The 18,159-nt window shown below is 39.0% G+C and overlaps 1 protein-coding gene across 1 annotated transcript in view; it reads left to right on the forward strand.

The window, feature by feature from the left end:
* The window catches only part of EFNA5 (ephrin A5), a 227,987-nt gene extending 210,862 nt beyond the window's left edge, over positions 1-17,125 (forward strand). Inside the window, exons 3-5 of the mRNA XM_075136188.1 lie at positions 7,333-7,398; positions 7,790-7,870; positions 12,904-17,125. Of these exons, the coding sequence (XP_074992289.1) occupies positions 7,333-7,398; positions 7,790-7,870; positions 12,904-13,025 (269 nt within the window). The 3' untranslated portion in view covers positions 13,026-17,125. The remainder of the gene's footprint in view (positions 1-7,332; positions 7,399-7,789; positions 7,871-12,903) is intronic.
* The last annotated feature ends 1,034 nt before the right edge of the window (positions 17,126-18,159 follow it).

Genomic DNA, 18,159 nt, shown 5'->3' on the forward strand with positions numbered 1-18,159 from the left:
ACTGTGACCTTGCATCTGTCTGTTTGTTTATTTTCCTTGTTAGGTAATTTTTCTTAGTTTTCAAGTGTTGTTGGCAGTCCTAGATCGGATGGTTTTCCAGATGAGATTCTCTCTCTCTGTCTGTTGGCTTGAGATTTCCGAGTCTTTAGCTTGCTCAGTGATGTTCTTTGGTGATCTCATCTTGCTGATGACTAAATACGGAGAGATGGTAGACTCGGCAATAGCAAAGGTACAGATAAGTTTAGTCATGATTTATTGAGGAAGTGTGCTTAATTATTAGGTCTGAAGAATAAGTGAGTCATGGACATTCAATATTTTAATTTTCACAGAATGGAGTCATGTTTTTGCTACTAGAACAAAACTTTTGCTGATACGTTGGAATGAAAGAGCAGACAGGCAAAGAGTCCTTTTTAAATTAAACTCAGGTATTGGTGAAGGCTGTGATTTCCATAGAACCAGTATTTTTCTGTTTTTATTTTTTTATTTTAATGCTTACAAGTAGAAAATGATAGTAAATCCTTCCAGGTAGCTTCTTTTTTGGTTAATAATTTTGAAGACCCCTTCGTTGTCCTTAGATATGGGTCTTACTTCATGTAGGGACACAAAGGAGTGTTTTATTGATTCATTAAATTCTAGCTGACTTTTTCAGTTGTACCGTTTATGCAAATTTGTAACTTTTTTCTATCTAAACTGTGAGAAGAATATTAATAACTAATTCTGCATTTACCTGGCTAATTTGCATACATTTGTGTTGTATGGTAAATCACATGAAAACCTACAGGGGAAAGGCTCAGCTCTTCTAACAACTAATAGGCTATTTTTTCTTTTGACTTGCACAAATTGAGAAATATTGCCTGTGGCAAACATAATGGAAAACTGCATTTTTAATGCTCTCACACATACTCATTTCTTTACAAAGAAAGAAGCAGATGACGGTTCTTAAAAATAAAACTTTCTAAAGCTTTCTAGCTGACACAGGATATTGGATGCTAAAACACTTCAGGTTGGTGGAATTATGATTTGCAGGTTGTATAAGGTTACCTGGATATTGGATTTGACTAATGGGAGTGCTATTGTGCCTGAAAGGGCTAGAGGCAAATCACAGCTATAAATATTTTCTCCTGAAGAGATTGACTGTAACTTACAGGACTAAGAGAGTGGAAGGACTGTGTAAACATGGGTTTCTGATTTACAACATGCAGCGTCCTGTGTATGGGGTCGCTGCAGGTTCTCTCTCTGTGGTGTTTCTCCAGGTGATTACAGAAGTTACATGTGCAACCCTTTTGACTGGGCACTAAGTGTTAGGTGTTTACTCCAGCTCTATGCACGTGGCATCTCGATTTAGTGTGCTGGGGAGAAGTTCAATATTAATACTCTATTGACTTTCCAGTCTGAACCAATACTTCTGTTCAGTGCTTGTGGTTGGGAAGCACTTACCAGTGCCAGAATTTGTATAACACCCAGTTGGGTGCTGATATATCGGCAATGAACCGAGGTGAGATCTTGGTGTGATTTCTCAGATCTTCTCTACAAGGAGACCTTGTTTGCTGGACATCTTAACAGAGAGCAGAAGAAAACATTCATCACAGTTTTCAAAAAAAATAGAGAGAGAGAGACTTGTCTCCACAGTGTTTCCCGAACACTGCTTTATAATCCTTCAGAGAATACTCCAAGCGAACTGGCAATAGAAACTTGAAATACAAAATAGAAGGAGAATTATCATCTGCAGAGTATCTGCAGCATGTTATATCAGGGCCATGAGGAGACACAATGGGAGTGTTGCGTTTCCGTGTAAGGAAAGGATGTTCCTTTACCAGTGTCCCCCCGTTCTAAAACAAAGGTGCCGTCTGAGTAACTTAGATAAATGGAGCGCTATTTGTACACTGAACAGTTCCAGTTTTGCTCTCTAATAGGGCCCATAGTGGATTGTGCCTTGAATATTAAATACATTTGTAGTGCTAAATGAGGATTTGAATTGCGTTTATGATTTCTATTTTTTTCTATATCAGGACTCGTGTTTTAGGAAAAGGTGCAATGCTGTAATTAGAAAGCTAAGAATGAGTGAGGAGGCAAGCAGAGGAAACCACTGATTACATGTGAATATCAGTAAATAGGATGGTTGAGACACTTTTTATGCGTGGCTTCCTAATAACTTGCTCTTAGGTTAGAAACTAAGCCTCAGATAGTTGCCAGCCAAACTGCTGCCTGTCTCAGGAAAGTAAATACTTAATTACAGCTTTTGTCACATGACTAGCAGGACCTGATAACCAAGTTACTTTTGAAATTTTGATACCTTTTCTTTTTTGTACGTTTACTTTTTAATTAGCTTACTTTGTAGGTTGATTGGGCCATATCTTGATGACTCCTTTAAGGATTTTTTGGGATTTAACATAGTAAATTCAACTGCAAAACTGTTGGGAAAAAAACCCACATTGCTTTCTGTGTATGTTATTTTTTGTTCTCTGTCTGTGGCTTCCCACAGTCATTGAATAACTCTGCTAAGCCTTATCAGGCTGAGGAAGGACCTAACCTGTTATTTATATCTAATATATTAATAATGTACCATGTGTTTTCTAGCAGAGAACTGCTTATGAGTGGGATGAAGGAGACGGATTTTTTTTTTTTTCTCAATATTTAAATATAGCTAGCAAGTAGTGAAATATTTATGGTTTGGCTGTAGATGAGGAGAGAATAATTTTCTTCATTCTCTTTCTTTTCCTTACAGGGTATAAAAATGGTAGCCAGAAGTGGTTCAGAGAAGAGAAATTTTCTCATCTAATTTGTCTTTACGGGCCATTTTTGGATCCAGCTTGGATCTAGTCCTATGTGCAGTTGTTCGTTGCATGGGGTTTTTTCCTAGTTCAACTAATGGTGATGAAATTTTCATCTCAAGAATACAGAGATCATGACTTCAATTTCTTCTGAAGCATGGAGTTTTCCTATTAAAAAAAAAATGAAGAGACCAAACCAGTTATTTTTATAATCATTGAGGTGTTTCCATATATATTGTGATTTCATAGGGATTTTAGTGTGCACTTCCTTCTAACCCTAAGTCTTTGTGTAACGATGAAGTCTAAAACATGTTCTTTAAAAGAAAGACCCAGGAGATTGTCATAAAGTTGCTGGTAAAGGTGAGGTAGGGCAGAGGAGGAGTGAAGTATCATAGGAATTGTAATGAAATATAGGAACTAGCAACGCTGCAGAGTTCCTCTTCTGTTTTTCATTGTGATTCTTCCTGACACAAACTAAACCAGTCAGACCTTTTCTATTCTAATATCGTTCATGGAAAAAAGAGAATATAACCTCTTTTGCTCCTTTTAAGGGAACTTCTTTTCAAAGGTTTCTTTTTGTTGTGCAGCAAGGTTTCAGTTGCCTTTTTTTTTTCCTTGGGAGTTTCAGCTTTTGAAATGGAAAGTGTTGCTTGGGACAGGTTCCATTAGCATCAGAGGCTTCCTGCTCTCAGAACTGGCCTCTATTTTGTAGCTAATATCACCTTTAAAACGGGCGAACAGAAAAGCCTTATACCAAAGCCTGAAGGGCTAACCTGATTTTGTGCAGAAAGGAGAATGAAATTTCTCTTTGTACCACCTGGAAAGGATATCTGTTCTTATACTACAGCTAATTTTCGTGGAAGGTACAACAGCAGCAATACTTTACCTGGGAAGCAATCTTAACAGATCCCAACTGACAAAGAGCAGTTCTCTTTCTCCTTTCCAGAGTTCAGCAATGTTGCTTTCTTGCAAGCATGCAAGAGAGTGTCAGGGAGTTTGCCAGACTCTGCTGCATTGGAGACCCACCTTTCCTGGAAAGTCAAACACCTTAAACCCACTAACTTTCTTCTGCTAACGCTTTGCTCTTTCCTACCCTTAGGTCCTGAAGTCCAGACTTGAATTTTTCCAGTTGCAGTCAGTTTGATAGGAGACTTTTGGTTCAAACTGATCCCAGGATTTTTCATGTAAGCCTCAGTTTTTGGGAGGTCCTAGCTGCAGCATTACTTCTGCTCCAGAAAAAACATATTTAGCATTTATTCTTAGTAAATGTTAATATGTGCTGTTTATCCTTTCTACTGTGTTGCTTTGATCATTTGGTATTTCTTTGCAGCTGTTAGTCAAATGCTGTCAACTAGGTCACCTTGATTTGGAGTTTTGTCCTCTTCAGCAAGAGTTTTCCACATGAAAGTAGCTTAGCAGAATAGGGCTTCAAACTTCAATTTGAGTTCAAGCTTCGAGGCATTAACGTACAAAAAACCCCAGATTTAATGAGGACTCTTGGCTTTCCGTAGTAAAGGGCAAGTGTGGTGTGCCTAACATGCAGAGAAAAAATATCTTGAGCTTGTTGCTGAAAGAGGGGAAAAAAAAATCCCAGCTGTTGCCATCATATCCTGGACATCTTAATTCCACAGACAGGGTTTTCATAGGATACTGGTGAAAATATTGCAGAATAAAGAAGACAGAGAAGAGAACAGAACAATACTGACAAACTTACTGCAATGTGTGCGAGAGGAGGACAGATGATATGAGCCAACCCGACTCTTCCCTGTGGGTGATACCTCTGGTCTTAAGGCAAAAACTGCAAATGGTCTGTGTTTTTTATTTTAAGATGAAAAGGGAAAGGGAGAGGAAGGGAGAAGTGATTGCAGTCATCCAGCTTAGCAAACAGTTCTTAATTTCTCAGGAAGGCCAAAGAGGTTGCAGTGTATCTCTTCATCATCTTGGTCTTGGTTGTTGAGGCAGATGTGAGAGCAGAACAATATGTCACTTGATTTTTTTTTTTTTTTTATTCATTATGATTCCTTCTGAAGGAGTAAAACACTGAATTAAAGAGGAATCTTTCTGGGTTTACTGCAAACATTGACAGTACATAATTTCCCTGGAAAGGAAAAAAGCACTTTTTCCATACCTGTCACTAAAACTGTGTCAGTTTCTGGGATGATGATTTAAATGCAACTGCTATGATTGCAGTCTATAGTTGCAAACCCGAGTGAGGACTGGTGGAAAAAGATCTAAGCAGGGAACAGATTTTAATATTGTTCTTCCAAAGAACATGGCCAATCACTAGGTGTTGTTTGCTATTAAGTGTGTGCAAATATTATGTACACATATAAACTTTATGTGTGCAAAGCATTAATTTTCTGTTTTTCCAGATAGGATTTTATTAGCTCCTAGCTAACCTAGCTAGTCACTGGTATCCTAGTTAGTCACTGACGAACAGAGTATTCTAATAAACAGCAGTGAGCAAAACGTGCTTATTTTAAGGACATAAACAACAGCATGTAAGCATCAAAGCTAAAACTTGCCTCTAAATAAATGTGTGTCATAGTACACTTCTGAAATAATTTCTGAGCAGGAAAAATCCGTTAGTGATAAAATTACTGTAGGGATTCTATTTTGGCTAATGTTGGAAATGTTATTTCCACCTTTATGCTAGTAATGTGGTAATGACTATAGGATTCTTATCTTTTGAGAAATCTAAACCTGCCTGTTTAGTCTGAGCAAAGCATTTAGCCAATTGCGTATATTCAATGAGGGCCACAAAAAGGACACAATTTCCTGAATATAACCACAGAGTGCAAATATTGTGCCCTAAATAACAGACCAGTTACTGTAAAAGTCAGTAGAGGGAGATTTTTTGACTTTGATTTAGTAAGAGCCTATAGCAAAGCCAGCTGTTAACACTTCTTAGCTGCTTGTCATTGTGAAGGGGGGAGCATCATTTCTACACACTTTTGTCTTTTGATTAAAAGAGGGAAACAATTTTTCAAGCACTTCCCAACAGGTGCAGAACCACAGCATTAGCTGTATTGGACTCTTTACTTTGCTCCTTTTTTGTGTTTGTACTGAATTTGCTAGTTCTTCTTAGTAAGTTCTTCTGGGAAAAAGCTGATGCCTGCCTTGGAAACGCATCATCAAAGACTAAGGGAATTTATTTCAAGTTAGTTGAGGAGCCCTTCAAGTGCGAGCTTAGCATGAAGACAAAGCATGTGCATTCATATGTCTGTGTATAAATCATCTTAGTTATTTGTCACAAACAGGGACGGAATTAATAAAAATGGATGAAACAGTGATAAACAAAACAAACTAACATCCTGCCAGCCCAGTCATCTTTTGTAAATCAAGACAGCTTCCAATAGTTGTCATTTTCTGCAAAAGGCAACTTGTTCTGCCCTAATACATAGCTTTTTGAATGATGGGGGAGACTATGCAATGAAATAAAAATTACTTTGCAGTGCTTCAGGCAATATTTTTCAGCTCTAGCTTTTGAGGGGTTTTGCGAGGGTGAAGAAAGTGTGTATGCGAATAGTCTCACAAGTGAAAATCTGCATGCCCAAGTCAAGTTGCTTGGTTGCCATTGTGCGTGTTGAACTGCAGGCCAATGTACAATTTCAAAATTGCAGACATTGATGAAAGTTACCGAAGTGTTCAAATTGGCAGACAATACACTAGGGAGTCCAGTCTGTGGTGATAGGCAGGCGTATTTCCCTATGTATTTTGAGGCAAGCACAGTTCTAGAAGGGAAGTTTTCACAGCAGCTATTGTTCCTGGGAGATAAGTAGGTGCTGACACTACTTATGTGTATGATTTTTTGCATTAGTGCTAGACGTTTCCACTTATTCTTTTTCTCCTAATACAGTAAGTACTCTTAAAATGAAATACCTTGAATGGGAAATGATGAGGGAGGGCAGAAAGAAGGAATAAGCTGGTTTGGGTTTGTTAGTTATGTAACATGGGGAATCATGTTTTGCCTGAAGCAAGGTAAGTATTTTCTCCAAAAAGGCAGATGTATTGGAGCATATGGAGGCTGACTTTGCTATAGAATTTAATGTTGTGTATTTCTGCTTTTGTGGGAGTATATACATTCTATTTTTAACATTGTCACCTTCAGTGTCATTTTGTTTTTTCATCGCTTTTTGGGTTGCTGAAGCCTATGGCCTGGTGTTTCAAGACTAGCTTTTCTCTAAGTGATCTTAATTATTCTGAAGTGCAATTTTTCAGAGTAGACACCTGCATTACAGGAGAAACCATATTAAACAATCTCTTGAGAAAAAGGTGTGGAAAGGTGAAAGGAGATAATGAAACATTGGAAATACCATGTGCTTCACTTCTTCCATGTAAAATAATCAAAAAAGGGATTAGAATAAAATCTGCAGTTCTTTCCCTGCTTTTGCATAATCAAGATACTTTGGGCACTTGAAGTCCTTACGTGCAGAGGCTGAAATGTGTCCAGCCCTTCACATGAAGGGAAGATAAAGGATATTTTATTTTGTCACAAAAGATTATTTGCCTTTTCACTCTCTTACTCTTCCACTTGTCTTTCCTTCTTCTCCATTTACAGCTTCTGCGATCCCAGATAATGGAAGGAGATCCTGTCTAAAGCTTAAGGTCTTTGTGCGACCAGCAAGTAAGTTCTTCAGATTAAGCTTTCAAGGGTGGCTTTGTAGCGCATGCTTTACTGTGTGTCTAGTAAACAGCAGTAAATCTTTTTTTTACTGATAAATCTCATGTATCTGTTCTGTACAGCAACATTTGTGTTATGATCTTCATTGTATTTTCCTATCATTTTTCATAAAGCTTTGTTTTAATTACATGGCAGTTGCTAACTTGTTGTTTCTTAAACTGTTGTACAAATGGAAGACTATACTGGCATTTGGACAAGTGCCACAGACTTTAAAATATGAATATGCTTAATTATATATAGTAAATAGAGAGAAAAAAGAGAGAAGAAAAGGAAAATGGGGAGTTTAAGGGTGTCTCACTAACATATTTGGCTGTTATCTCTATTTTTGTTATAGACAGCTGTATGAAAACTATAGGTGTTCATGATCGTGTTTTCGATGTTAACGACAAAGTAGAAAATTCATTAGAACCAGCAGGTTAGTATGCTTAGAGAATCTCTTTTAACAAATGCGTGTATCCCTCTGGTGCTTCAGTACTTTTTTTCCTCTTCTCCCTGCATGCTTTGCATGGTACAACTGCTCTGCTTTCGCACATTTCTAGCAGTGCTAATATAGCTTATGGTATATTTCCTGTATCCTTGTTTAATGCAGGGGAGGAAAAATGTTGTTTTATTTGTTTTTTTGGGTGACGCGGTTTAATAAAATATGGTGTGTGCCAGTGTAAAATTTTCACCAGTATCCTGAAGTCACTGGCCCATCGAAGCCAAACACCCAGCATGTTGGCAAAACACTCTATTTACTAACTGGGCGCAAAGTTTTAGAAATAAGTCAATGGGCACACTTAATTTATTATGTGGTTTCAAAAGACTTTCAGAAAAACAGAACCACTGCTTTTTTTAACGCTGGTGCATGACACAGGCATGCAACCGACAGAGTGAGTTTAGGTAAGAAATTAGTCCTTTAAAATTATACACATTTGTATGTATATTTGGTTAGGCAAGGTATCATTTTTACATACATGCATGCACACACACGCACACTCTGATATATATAAATTCCTATCGTGTTTTTATTGACGCAAACTTAAGTTTTGCGGGACTTTCCTGTCTTTTTTTGCAAAACACTGCCTTAAGAATAAGAATAGTGCTTGCTGTGATAAAGTCCCTCATGTGCCTAGGGCAAAGTTACATTAACCTCCACCATCAATGAAGCTGATATGTCTCTGTGTGGAAAGTGCATGTGTATTGTTTGTGTGGCTCAGGTTTATGACAGACAGAAGCATGTTTAATTCTAGGGGTGTGAGTAATCCCACCAACTTCAATGGGATGGCTCATGACATAAAAATTAGGTGGGTATGTAAGAAAAGTATCTGCAATAGTAGTATTACCTGTTTGTTTTATATGTACCTGCACACTGCTCACACGTTGTTGTATTCAATCCTCAGTAATTAAAATGCACAGTTAAATAAACAAATTATACCAGAAAAAAATTACACACATACCATTTAGTACATACCATGAAGAACAGATTACCAAGATCTTTTTTTTTTTCTTTTATGCTATTTGAAAGAGACTTTCCCTTTGGTATGGAGCAACATACTATTCTTTTTCTCTTTGTTATTTGCAGTTCCTTTAACTAAAATTTGTTATTTATACAGAGGTATAAACAAGGCTTTTGCAAGTTACCCAGTTTGAATGATTTACCTATGGATACACAATAGATTTTACTATTTTTCTTTAAGAGAATTTTCGGAACTCTCCTAAAAATTTTGGTTTTGAGAATCAAAGTTGTTCTCTAAGCAAATCTAAATGCAAGGAGAGTGCATTTACATTAGATACATTTGTACATTTATTAACAGCATTCTTCTACAGAAGGCATTAGGATGATCTTTCCCTATCTCTAGGTAACCTATGAATCTAGAAACTCAATACAGTTTTTTATGTTTTGTGATTTAGTGAACATGGGCTAATTACTGTGTATTTGTCCTGTTACTGTTTGCAAAAGAGATCATCCGAGTAATAAATGACTGATTTTAATGAACTTGTTGAGCATTTTTTTTCAGCAGTGCTGCTCACTTCCCATTGAATGGCTGTACCTAACTAACACCATCACAAAAGCATATTGTTAGAAATTAGCAGGCAAACCAGGGAACCAAAATCATGCAAAGAGCATCCTGCAGTCTAAGGTGAAATACCGTTTGTCTTAGCAGGAGGAAGTAATAGCTTTAATGAATAACTTTAAAAGTTCCCACTCCTGACATCAGTGTGTATTTGCATTATTACTTGGACTAGTCACCATTAGATAATCCGTCATTCCCAGATCTGCCAACTGCTGTCACACTTTTCTGTTATTAGGCTGTTAGACTTGCCGCTGCCTTAGTGGATCTTGTTGCATGTGATCTTTGTCGTATACTAATTTACCTGCCTCTGACGTGCATCTTCTGCTTCTGTATTCTCCCCTAGCCTGCCACTGCCTTTTTCCGCAATAGACAGAAGAATTGGGAGGCAGGAGGGTCATGTTCAGCCGATTACTTACTGTCACCTTTCTTTTAAAAATCACCATTTGTGTGATTTTTGAACCCTTGTAATTTCACTGGTTTTGTTCAGGAATTTGTAGGAAAGTAGTCTATAGAGATCACAGTTGTTTCAGAAGTGATGAAAGTAATTGGCCCTATTCCTGTCTTCCCCTTCTCTTCCCCCTTAGTAATAAAAATAAAAAGTCCCTAAACAAAAATTGCAGCTGTGCGTATCTGGAAAAATTATACGTGAAGCATATGATGTAAAGCTATGTGATCTGGAAAACTCATGGCTGTCAAAATAATTTTTTCTAATTATTGCTGGCATTCCCAGTCTTTAGCAGTGACCTCCCAGATTTTACTCAGGAATTTTGTCCTCTTCATCACTTGCCTTCTGTGTTTAAAGTAAAGCAAAACCTTTTCCCCAAGCATTAAAGATTCTGCAGTGTTATAACTCTGCACCTCCAAGGAAAATCGTATTTGTAAAGTGATTTTGAGAACCGCTGGTGAGTCGTGTGCTCTAATATACAAGTGCAGAAACCTTGGGACTGCATTGACAGAAAACTCAGGTGATTTCTTGAAAGGAACCCCTTCACGTTACATGAAAATTAATTCTTCGGTGAAGAATGGCTTTATAAAAATGGGATCATAGAAGATCTCCATATTTTTCATTTAAGAGAAGTAATCTTTTTAGTTTAGGGCTTTTTCATTGAGTTTTTTTAGCAGTAACCAGTGTTCCAGTCATGGCAATATCTGATAGTCGAAGAGAATGAGGATTTATTACTGCTCTACACTAGTTCTGCCCTATTGTGTTTTAGTGCTGACTCATGGATGTAATTAGGGCAAAACTGTTGACGTTCAATGTTGCAAATTCAGACTTATTTGCAATTCTATTGATGATGCAAAAGGTAGAAGGTAATGCACATCATTCTCCTCTGTAGTTTTAGTTCGTCAGCAGTGAGTAAATGTTTCCAAATTGGGAAAAGCTGACTCTAAATATATGAAAGGAGGTAGAGCTGACAGAACAGGGATGGTTTTTTCCCTGCAACTTCTTAGAGTATGATTTAATTGGGAAGCTGCTCTTGGGAAGTACTGTCTTCTCATTGCAGTGTCACCAAATACAAAAGTGTAACTCAGAAGTGAAATGTGAAACAGCTTTTGGTACTGACAACCACTGGAACTGGCACTTTGCAGTAGCCAGCATTCACTGAAATTTTTAGATTCCTTTGCAATAATTCTGGAGGAAAAATATTAGGGCCTTATTCAGGGCCAAAGTGCCTGCGAGGGTCTCCCTGCTGTACATGGGGAAGAGCTGTAACCGAAGTCATTCCAACCAGTCTTTCCCATGGACATCAGTGGGACTTTGATCTGATGGTGTCCCTTTCTTACAAACATGAACATATTTACAGCTGATCAGTGCTTGCTTTTCATACTTTTGCCTTGAGCAGCACTGAAGACCTGTTGATAAGCCTGACACGATTGTAGCATCAATTAGTGCTGGAAAAAAACGTGATAAATTGCTAATCCAGTTTACTGTGCATCTTGCTGTGTAACCCAACTGAGGCTGAAGAGCCTATTAACCTAAATTATGCTAAGTGCTCTACCTGCTTTTGTGTTAGGTGTCAAGGGTATGAAGGGGAGGGAGTTTGTTTCTAGCTAAAGCTAAGTAACATGAAATGCTCCATGCCAAAGCGGCACAGTGATCCCAGTGTCCTGACTCCCGCTTCCCTTAGTGCCTTTAATTGGAATTGCACACATCTCACCCAGTGTAATCCTGGCAGTGCAATTTGTTGAGATGGGAGCTATGAGACAGATATATCATAGATATGTCGTCACCTCTCATAAAATGGGGGAGCTTATTACACTAAGTAGTGAGATACTATTAATTTTCCTGGAAACTTAGGCACTCTAAAATAACTTACGAATACATTTTGCGGCCACTTCACACTTCCTAAAAAGGTTTAGCTTATTTCATTCATTTAGTACTAAGAAAATACAAACCCAGAGCTGACTTTTTATGGCCAGCCTCTGACAGATTACTTTTAAAATAGCCAAATTAGATAGCTGTGGATATGGAGGGCTTTGCAGAGAAAAATACCACACCCATAATACTGAAGTTGAATTTGACTTTACCTACCTTTTTTTATGTTACAAGCTGTGCCTTTAGGGCTGATCTTTAGTTTACAAAAACTAAACACAGCTGTATTCAGTATCATAAATTCAGTATTTGCTACTGTGTTCTCTTCTGCCACTAATGTATAAGCACGTTTTCCCAACTCAGCCGGTTCTTTTTTTTTATTAGTTTTAGCAGCATATATGTAAATCTGTATTTTGTGTACCATAAAAGGTAGTCTGTTGCCTATGAGATTTTCCAGATTGAGTATGTATTCTATAAGGTCGGAGATTGTCATGTGTTAGCCTTTAAAATTCTGTTTCAAGAAAGGGAGACTGGTCTTATATCCCCTGCACATCCCCAGATGCGGTATACTTCAGTGGAAATTTTATGCGTGGAAGTGGAATGTATGCTTGGGCTTACGGGCTGTCATTTCAAATTCAGGAGCCAAGATCTGTAACTCAGTAAGGGGATTAACTGTGAAATTAATTCTGAGCACGTGCAACTCTTTTTCAAGCCCTTTTGAAAATCAGGTGTTTTTATTTAGCTGCCTCCCTATTGACATTGCTATCTAATGAGCCATCCAAAGCTAGCTCTACAGTTTTTTATTAGAAGGGGAATCTTTCATTCCTCAGTCTTCTGAAATCAGACTTACTTTCTGCTCCTCTGGTCTTCGGTGGGAGTTTTGCCAGTAAGAAATGCAGGGCTTGGCCCCAAGTTGGTTACATAATGAGGTATTACACGCTTGTGAAAGTCAATGACAGCACAAGGTTCATTGCCCTATTTCATAAAGGCACTGAAATCTACTTACAGTTGTCGGCTCAGTGAGAGTTTATTAAGGATGCAAAATCTCATTGGAATGTATGCTTTCTGTTTGAACAGATGATACCGTACATGAGTCAGCCGAGCCATCCCGTGGTGAGAACGCGGCACAGACACCAAGGATACCCAGCCGGCTTTTGGCAACTCTATTGTTCCTCCTGGCAATGCTTTTGATATTATAGCACAGTATGCTCCGGCAACCTGTCGCAGAAAATATCAGGGTCTTGGAACATCAAAGATCCACCTAACTGCTCATCCCAGGAAAGGGACTTTATTGTTTTTGCAGATGTCAAATTGTTATTTTTCCCTTTTCCCTTTTCTTCTCCTGTTTAGCCTGAACTCAGCAAAAATTTGAAGGGGATAACTAGCTTCAGCACCCATCCCTACCTACCCTGTGACTTTCTTAACCCCTCCATATAAATAAAAGGACTCCAAATGAAAATGCCAAACTATAATAGTGACACTAGTGATTCTTATTTTCCTCTGCATTCTCCTTTAAGAAGTCACCTCTGTTAGCTCACTGTGTCATCCGTATGTGGACAAGGAAGAATAGTGGCAGATGCAGTCAGTGAAGGATAAGGAAAGTGAGTGAAAGCCTGGGAGAGTTTTTCTCTCTGATACAATATTTATGCCTTCTCGTTCAGCACTGTAAGATGATCATGCAAGGCATCGTGTCACCATGTCAGGACTGGAGGGGAAATATTAAGAATATATATAATATAACACCATTTCCTCCAGGAGTTTCTAAATGAACAGGCTTCTGAAAGGGAAAGACGATGTTTCTTATAGGAATGTCTTGAAACATCTTTGACAGTAAAATTTGTGCTCACGAGTAGAAACGCTGTCTTTGGTGAGAGGAAGAAGTTATTATTTAGGAATGTTAGCACACAGCAGGCAAGGTCAGATTTAGGAAACTTCACTGGGGGTGTGAGTGCCTCTGTTATTTCGTTTTAAGGGGATAATGCACACCGGATTATTTTATTTTAAAACAAATCACCGTGGTGCTACAATTTTTTTCTTGAAATGCAGAGGCACTTTTGAAAATAAAGTGACCTTCCCCAGCACTGACTTAGTAGCTGATAGCCTTGGATGCTGCTCTGGGTGTTAATACATGCTAAGAGAGGACATCAGTAGCCAGAGGAAACATGTTTGGGACACAGGATCTCCAGTGTGCTCTTGATTTGTCTCTCCTGCAAGTTCCTCAATCATGGGAATAAATCACATGTAGAAGAAGCCAGGACGGTCTGGTAGCATTGGTTGGTGGGGGGAAAGAAAAGAAGTGTGGAATACGAATCCAAGTGTTGATTTTTTATCTTTTCCCCTTCCAGCACAGTTTGAAGAGTAGAGGAAACGTGTTTATCAGCTGGAGATAAACTAGATGGGCTCCCAAAGACTTAACAAAATATTTTTTTAAAAATCCACTAGAATAGAAAATACATTATTTAGATATACTTTATGCTGAGAGTGAGTATATATGCTTGTCCTATTTAAACATGTGAGAGAAGTGGTAACCCTTGATGCAATTAGGAAATGGGACTGTCTTGTGTGGTGGAATTAGGAATGACCCTGTTTAAGGAATCCGAGCCTTGGCTAACATAGAACTTTAAAAAGTCATTTGCCAGGAAGTGCAAGCCTTGGGGTATTTTTTGGCTAGGCTGCCATGAAATTTGGACTGCTAAGCATAATCAGGCAAATATCAGACCAAGACTGAAACAGAGCTTTTCTAACAAAAATTGTGGTAATTATGTTAAATGTGAAACAAAACATGGAGCGCATTCAAGGAAAACAAGGGTTTTCTGTAAACACTCTGAAGAAAAAGTCTGCCGTAACAAAATTGAGTGATACCATTAATGGACAGCACTCTGTGGGCTTTTTTTTAGTGAAGAGAAGCTTTCCAGAAGTTGAAGCAGCCCACTATTCAAGAAAGGAGGAAAGGGGGAAGTAAATTTAAGACATAAAGGGAGGTTTATGCATGCTAAACTATGATCTGGGCTTGCCTGATACGGTACAACACAGTCATTAATGCAGGGCCTGTGCTTACAGGAGGAATGTAGGAAATTTCCTCTAGTGTGAAGTGCACACAATAAAGATACGCAGTCTAAACAGTGAGGGAAGTCATCATCTCATTACAGTCTATCTGGTACTTTTCTCTCTTTAATGTGGATGTGCTTGGTACACACACTAGTACTTCCTATAGGTAGGAATTAAAAAGCTTTGGATGAGGTGAGCTTAATCAAAATGCATCTTATCAAACGGATTATTAACCAGAGTACAGATAATACTGCATGATAGGTAACCATATTAAAATGATTCATCGCAATTGCAGGCAGTCATACCAGTAGCACCAATTGAATATCGAAATGGTGACATAATTTTTCATCCTTTGTCGGAGTTCAAGACATACGTTTATCCACAGCAAAGGATTTTCACTAGTGTTACTCCTGGTGGAATTCACCCCTTCGTTCTACCACAGAGCGCTGCGGGGTAGATGAGGAACAGCACGAGCGATGCAGCTGCAAGGCAGGTCCCTGCTCGGCCTGGCGAGGCTGGGAGCGTACCAGACATTGTCAGTTTGATACTTGATGGCATCAGGCAATCCCAGTCATACCAAGTACCTAAATGCTGATGGGCTTTGTGTTGCATTGCAGATCTCTGGATGCTTTAAATGCAGATGTTGGTGCAAATTAAGGAGATAGCTGCTCCCTTCCCCCTTTATCTGCCCCAGCTCAAGTCTAAGGGACTGATTCTCCCTCAGCCTGGGTGGCTTACTTACCCCCATGACCTGCACTCCTGGCTGCCAAGGGCATTGCAATGTGAAGCAGGGAAAATAGGGATCAGTCAGTTTAGTGGATACTGTGTATCCTTTAATAGACAAGGTAACATTTCGTGTTAGTTTAGAGTATTGTTTTGTACTGTACTTACTTGGATGGCGAAGGAAAGACAAGTAAAACTTAAAAGCTATGTTCTTTAAATTCTGTATTATTAGCAATCTCTGTTGTATATAGTGTTTGATAATAAAGTATTAATTTGATTCTTATGTCTTTTGTAAGTGAGAACAATAGACTTTCAGGATATTAAAATCACGCGCTGATTACAAGACAGAGCTTTGAAGCATCAAGTGTGATCATGGCTGAGAACTGAGAGACAAGTGGCCATGACACTGCAGCATACAGGACTCATCTTTGAAAATCGTTCATCTGTTGCAAGACTTCACAATGTCAAGACCTGGAACAACATGACTTTTGATGATCAATGTTTTGTCCTCAGTGTTTAAAGGTCTGATGTTGGAGCCCTGTGGTTTCTGTGTTAGTTTTTGTTCTTTTGTATCATGTTTGTTTCTAAAAAGGCTTTGGGGATATAACAACTCTTCTGTTATTTTGTTTGTTTGTTTCTTTTTTCTTTATTTTTTTCCTCCTGTTTTCCTTCTGGTTTTGTTTCCATGAATAGTTTTTCCAGAAAGGATCTTGCCAGTGTCATGTGCGATATATGTATGTACTTGGTTCCAAAAGAACTAGAAACAAATTTGGAAGGTACTGAGAGTAGATGAGTAGATTGTTTCCTTTCCTATATAATTTTGGAAGGAAAAGGGTTGTATTTGTACCTGTTGATTCCCATCCCTAACCCTCAAAACTGAACTTAATCCATTGCCTTGTGAGAGCAACGGTTCAGTCACTTTCAGAGGCTTAGAGTGTTAACTCTTCCCCTCCTTTCATTACACTTGGACTTTGTAATCACCAGTTTTAATGTACAACCCTCCACACTTCTCTTCCCTCTTCCTGCCCTTCCTCTTCTCCCACCCTCCTCCGTTTTTTAATTTGGAGCTGTGAATGGGCAGATCTGTTTCTGGTCTGGCATCACTGAGTTTTTCCCATGCATTCGCCCTCGAGCTTCTCGGATGTGAGACAAATCTCCCTACAATAGGCTTGCTGCCATTGTCTGTACAGTTTAATAGATGCTGGCATGTTGGAGGTTACCCATGAGTCTGCGAAATCCGCTTTCCATGCTTACTCTTGACACCCCATTGAAGACACTCATTGTGTATGCATCTGGGTATGAAAGTCCAGCTCAGTGTGGTCCTGTGCTTGTACTGCCCTGCTTTGCAGTTTCTTTGCACTTATTCATTGAGTGCTGTTTTTGAAATGCTTACATTATATGAACTTAAAAGAAAATGTTAAAAAAAACACAAAACCCACCCAAAATCCCTGCCCCATAAGATCTGTATTTGTATATACACGTGTCCGTACAATTATACTTAAATAAAATGAAAGATTTTCATCATTTTAATTGGTTCTCTTAGGCTACATTTTTGTTCAATGAATTACGGTCTTTATTTTGGGGGCTGTTTGTACCTACCTTACGTATTTGTAGGCAATGGAAAGCAATGAGTGGGAAAGTGTGAAGAATGCAGTGGGCACAACAACTGACCATCTAGAGCTGTAACTACCAACATCCTTGCTGATCTAAAGCCTGCCTGCTCTGCTCTTCACCTTGTTTATGTGTGTTCATAGCTCTTCCAAATACTTAGGAGAGTAAGGAACTATGTCAGCCAAGTGCTGGAGCATTACATGGTTTCCATCACCGCTTTTGCCCGGCTGTGGGCCTCCCAAGCAGTCCTCCTTACTCCCCTGGGTAACAGGTGGTTGTATGGTGTAACTCCTGCTTCTTGAGGAATAGAGCCAGCCCCAGAGGTGTGCAAACAGGGCAGTTGCACACGGTGCCCCTCTACCCAGGATGCCCCTCAGAGGTGGGGTTGGAAGTGGCTTTGAAATCTCAGCCGTGTTTTTCTTTACAACAAAAGGGAGGAAAAGGGCTGACAGCAGCCGGAGCCTCATGGGTGGGAGAATTTGAGCAAGGGCGCCTCCTGAAGGGAAGAGGAAGAATGAGGAAGCAAGCAACTGGCTGGCTGTTTCTCCTCCTCGTTTCCACTCCTGCCCCCAGAGGCTGATGTGTAGTGCCTCTAAAAATGCACAGGACTGGGTTGGGATTTACTTGTATTTAGGTCTGAAATGGTTGTCTTTGGCAGTGCCCACTCACTCATCATATGATAGGTTTAACCTGAGAATTTAGGTCATAGAAGGTGGGGGGCACATACCGAAACCTGTAATACATGTACCGGGCATTCAAAACTCAGCTGTAATTACACCATGTTAGCATTAAACTCACTGAAAGCTTTTTATTACATTTAATTAGTTGACAGGGCAGCAAGTAGTAATTATAACTTACTCTAACCTTCTTTACAAATAAGAAGTGACAGCGTGGTGAGAGGAGAAGTGTGTGCGAGTATTTGATACAAAGAATTGATGCACCAGACTTCTT

This window comes from Calonectris borealis, chromosome Z (genome assembly GCF_964195595.1).
Source record: "Calonectris borealis chromosome Z, bCalBor7.hap1.2, whole genome shotgun sequence".
In the NCBI taxonomy this organism is placed as follows: Eukaryota; Metazoa; Chordata; class Aves; order Procellariiformes; family Procellariidae; genus Calonectris; species Calonectris borealis.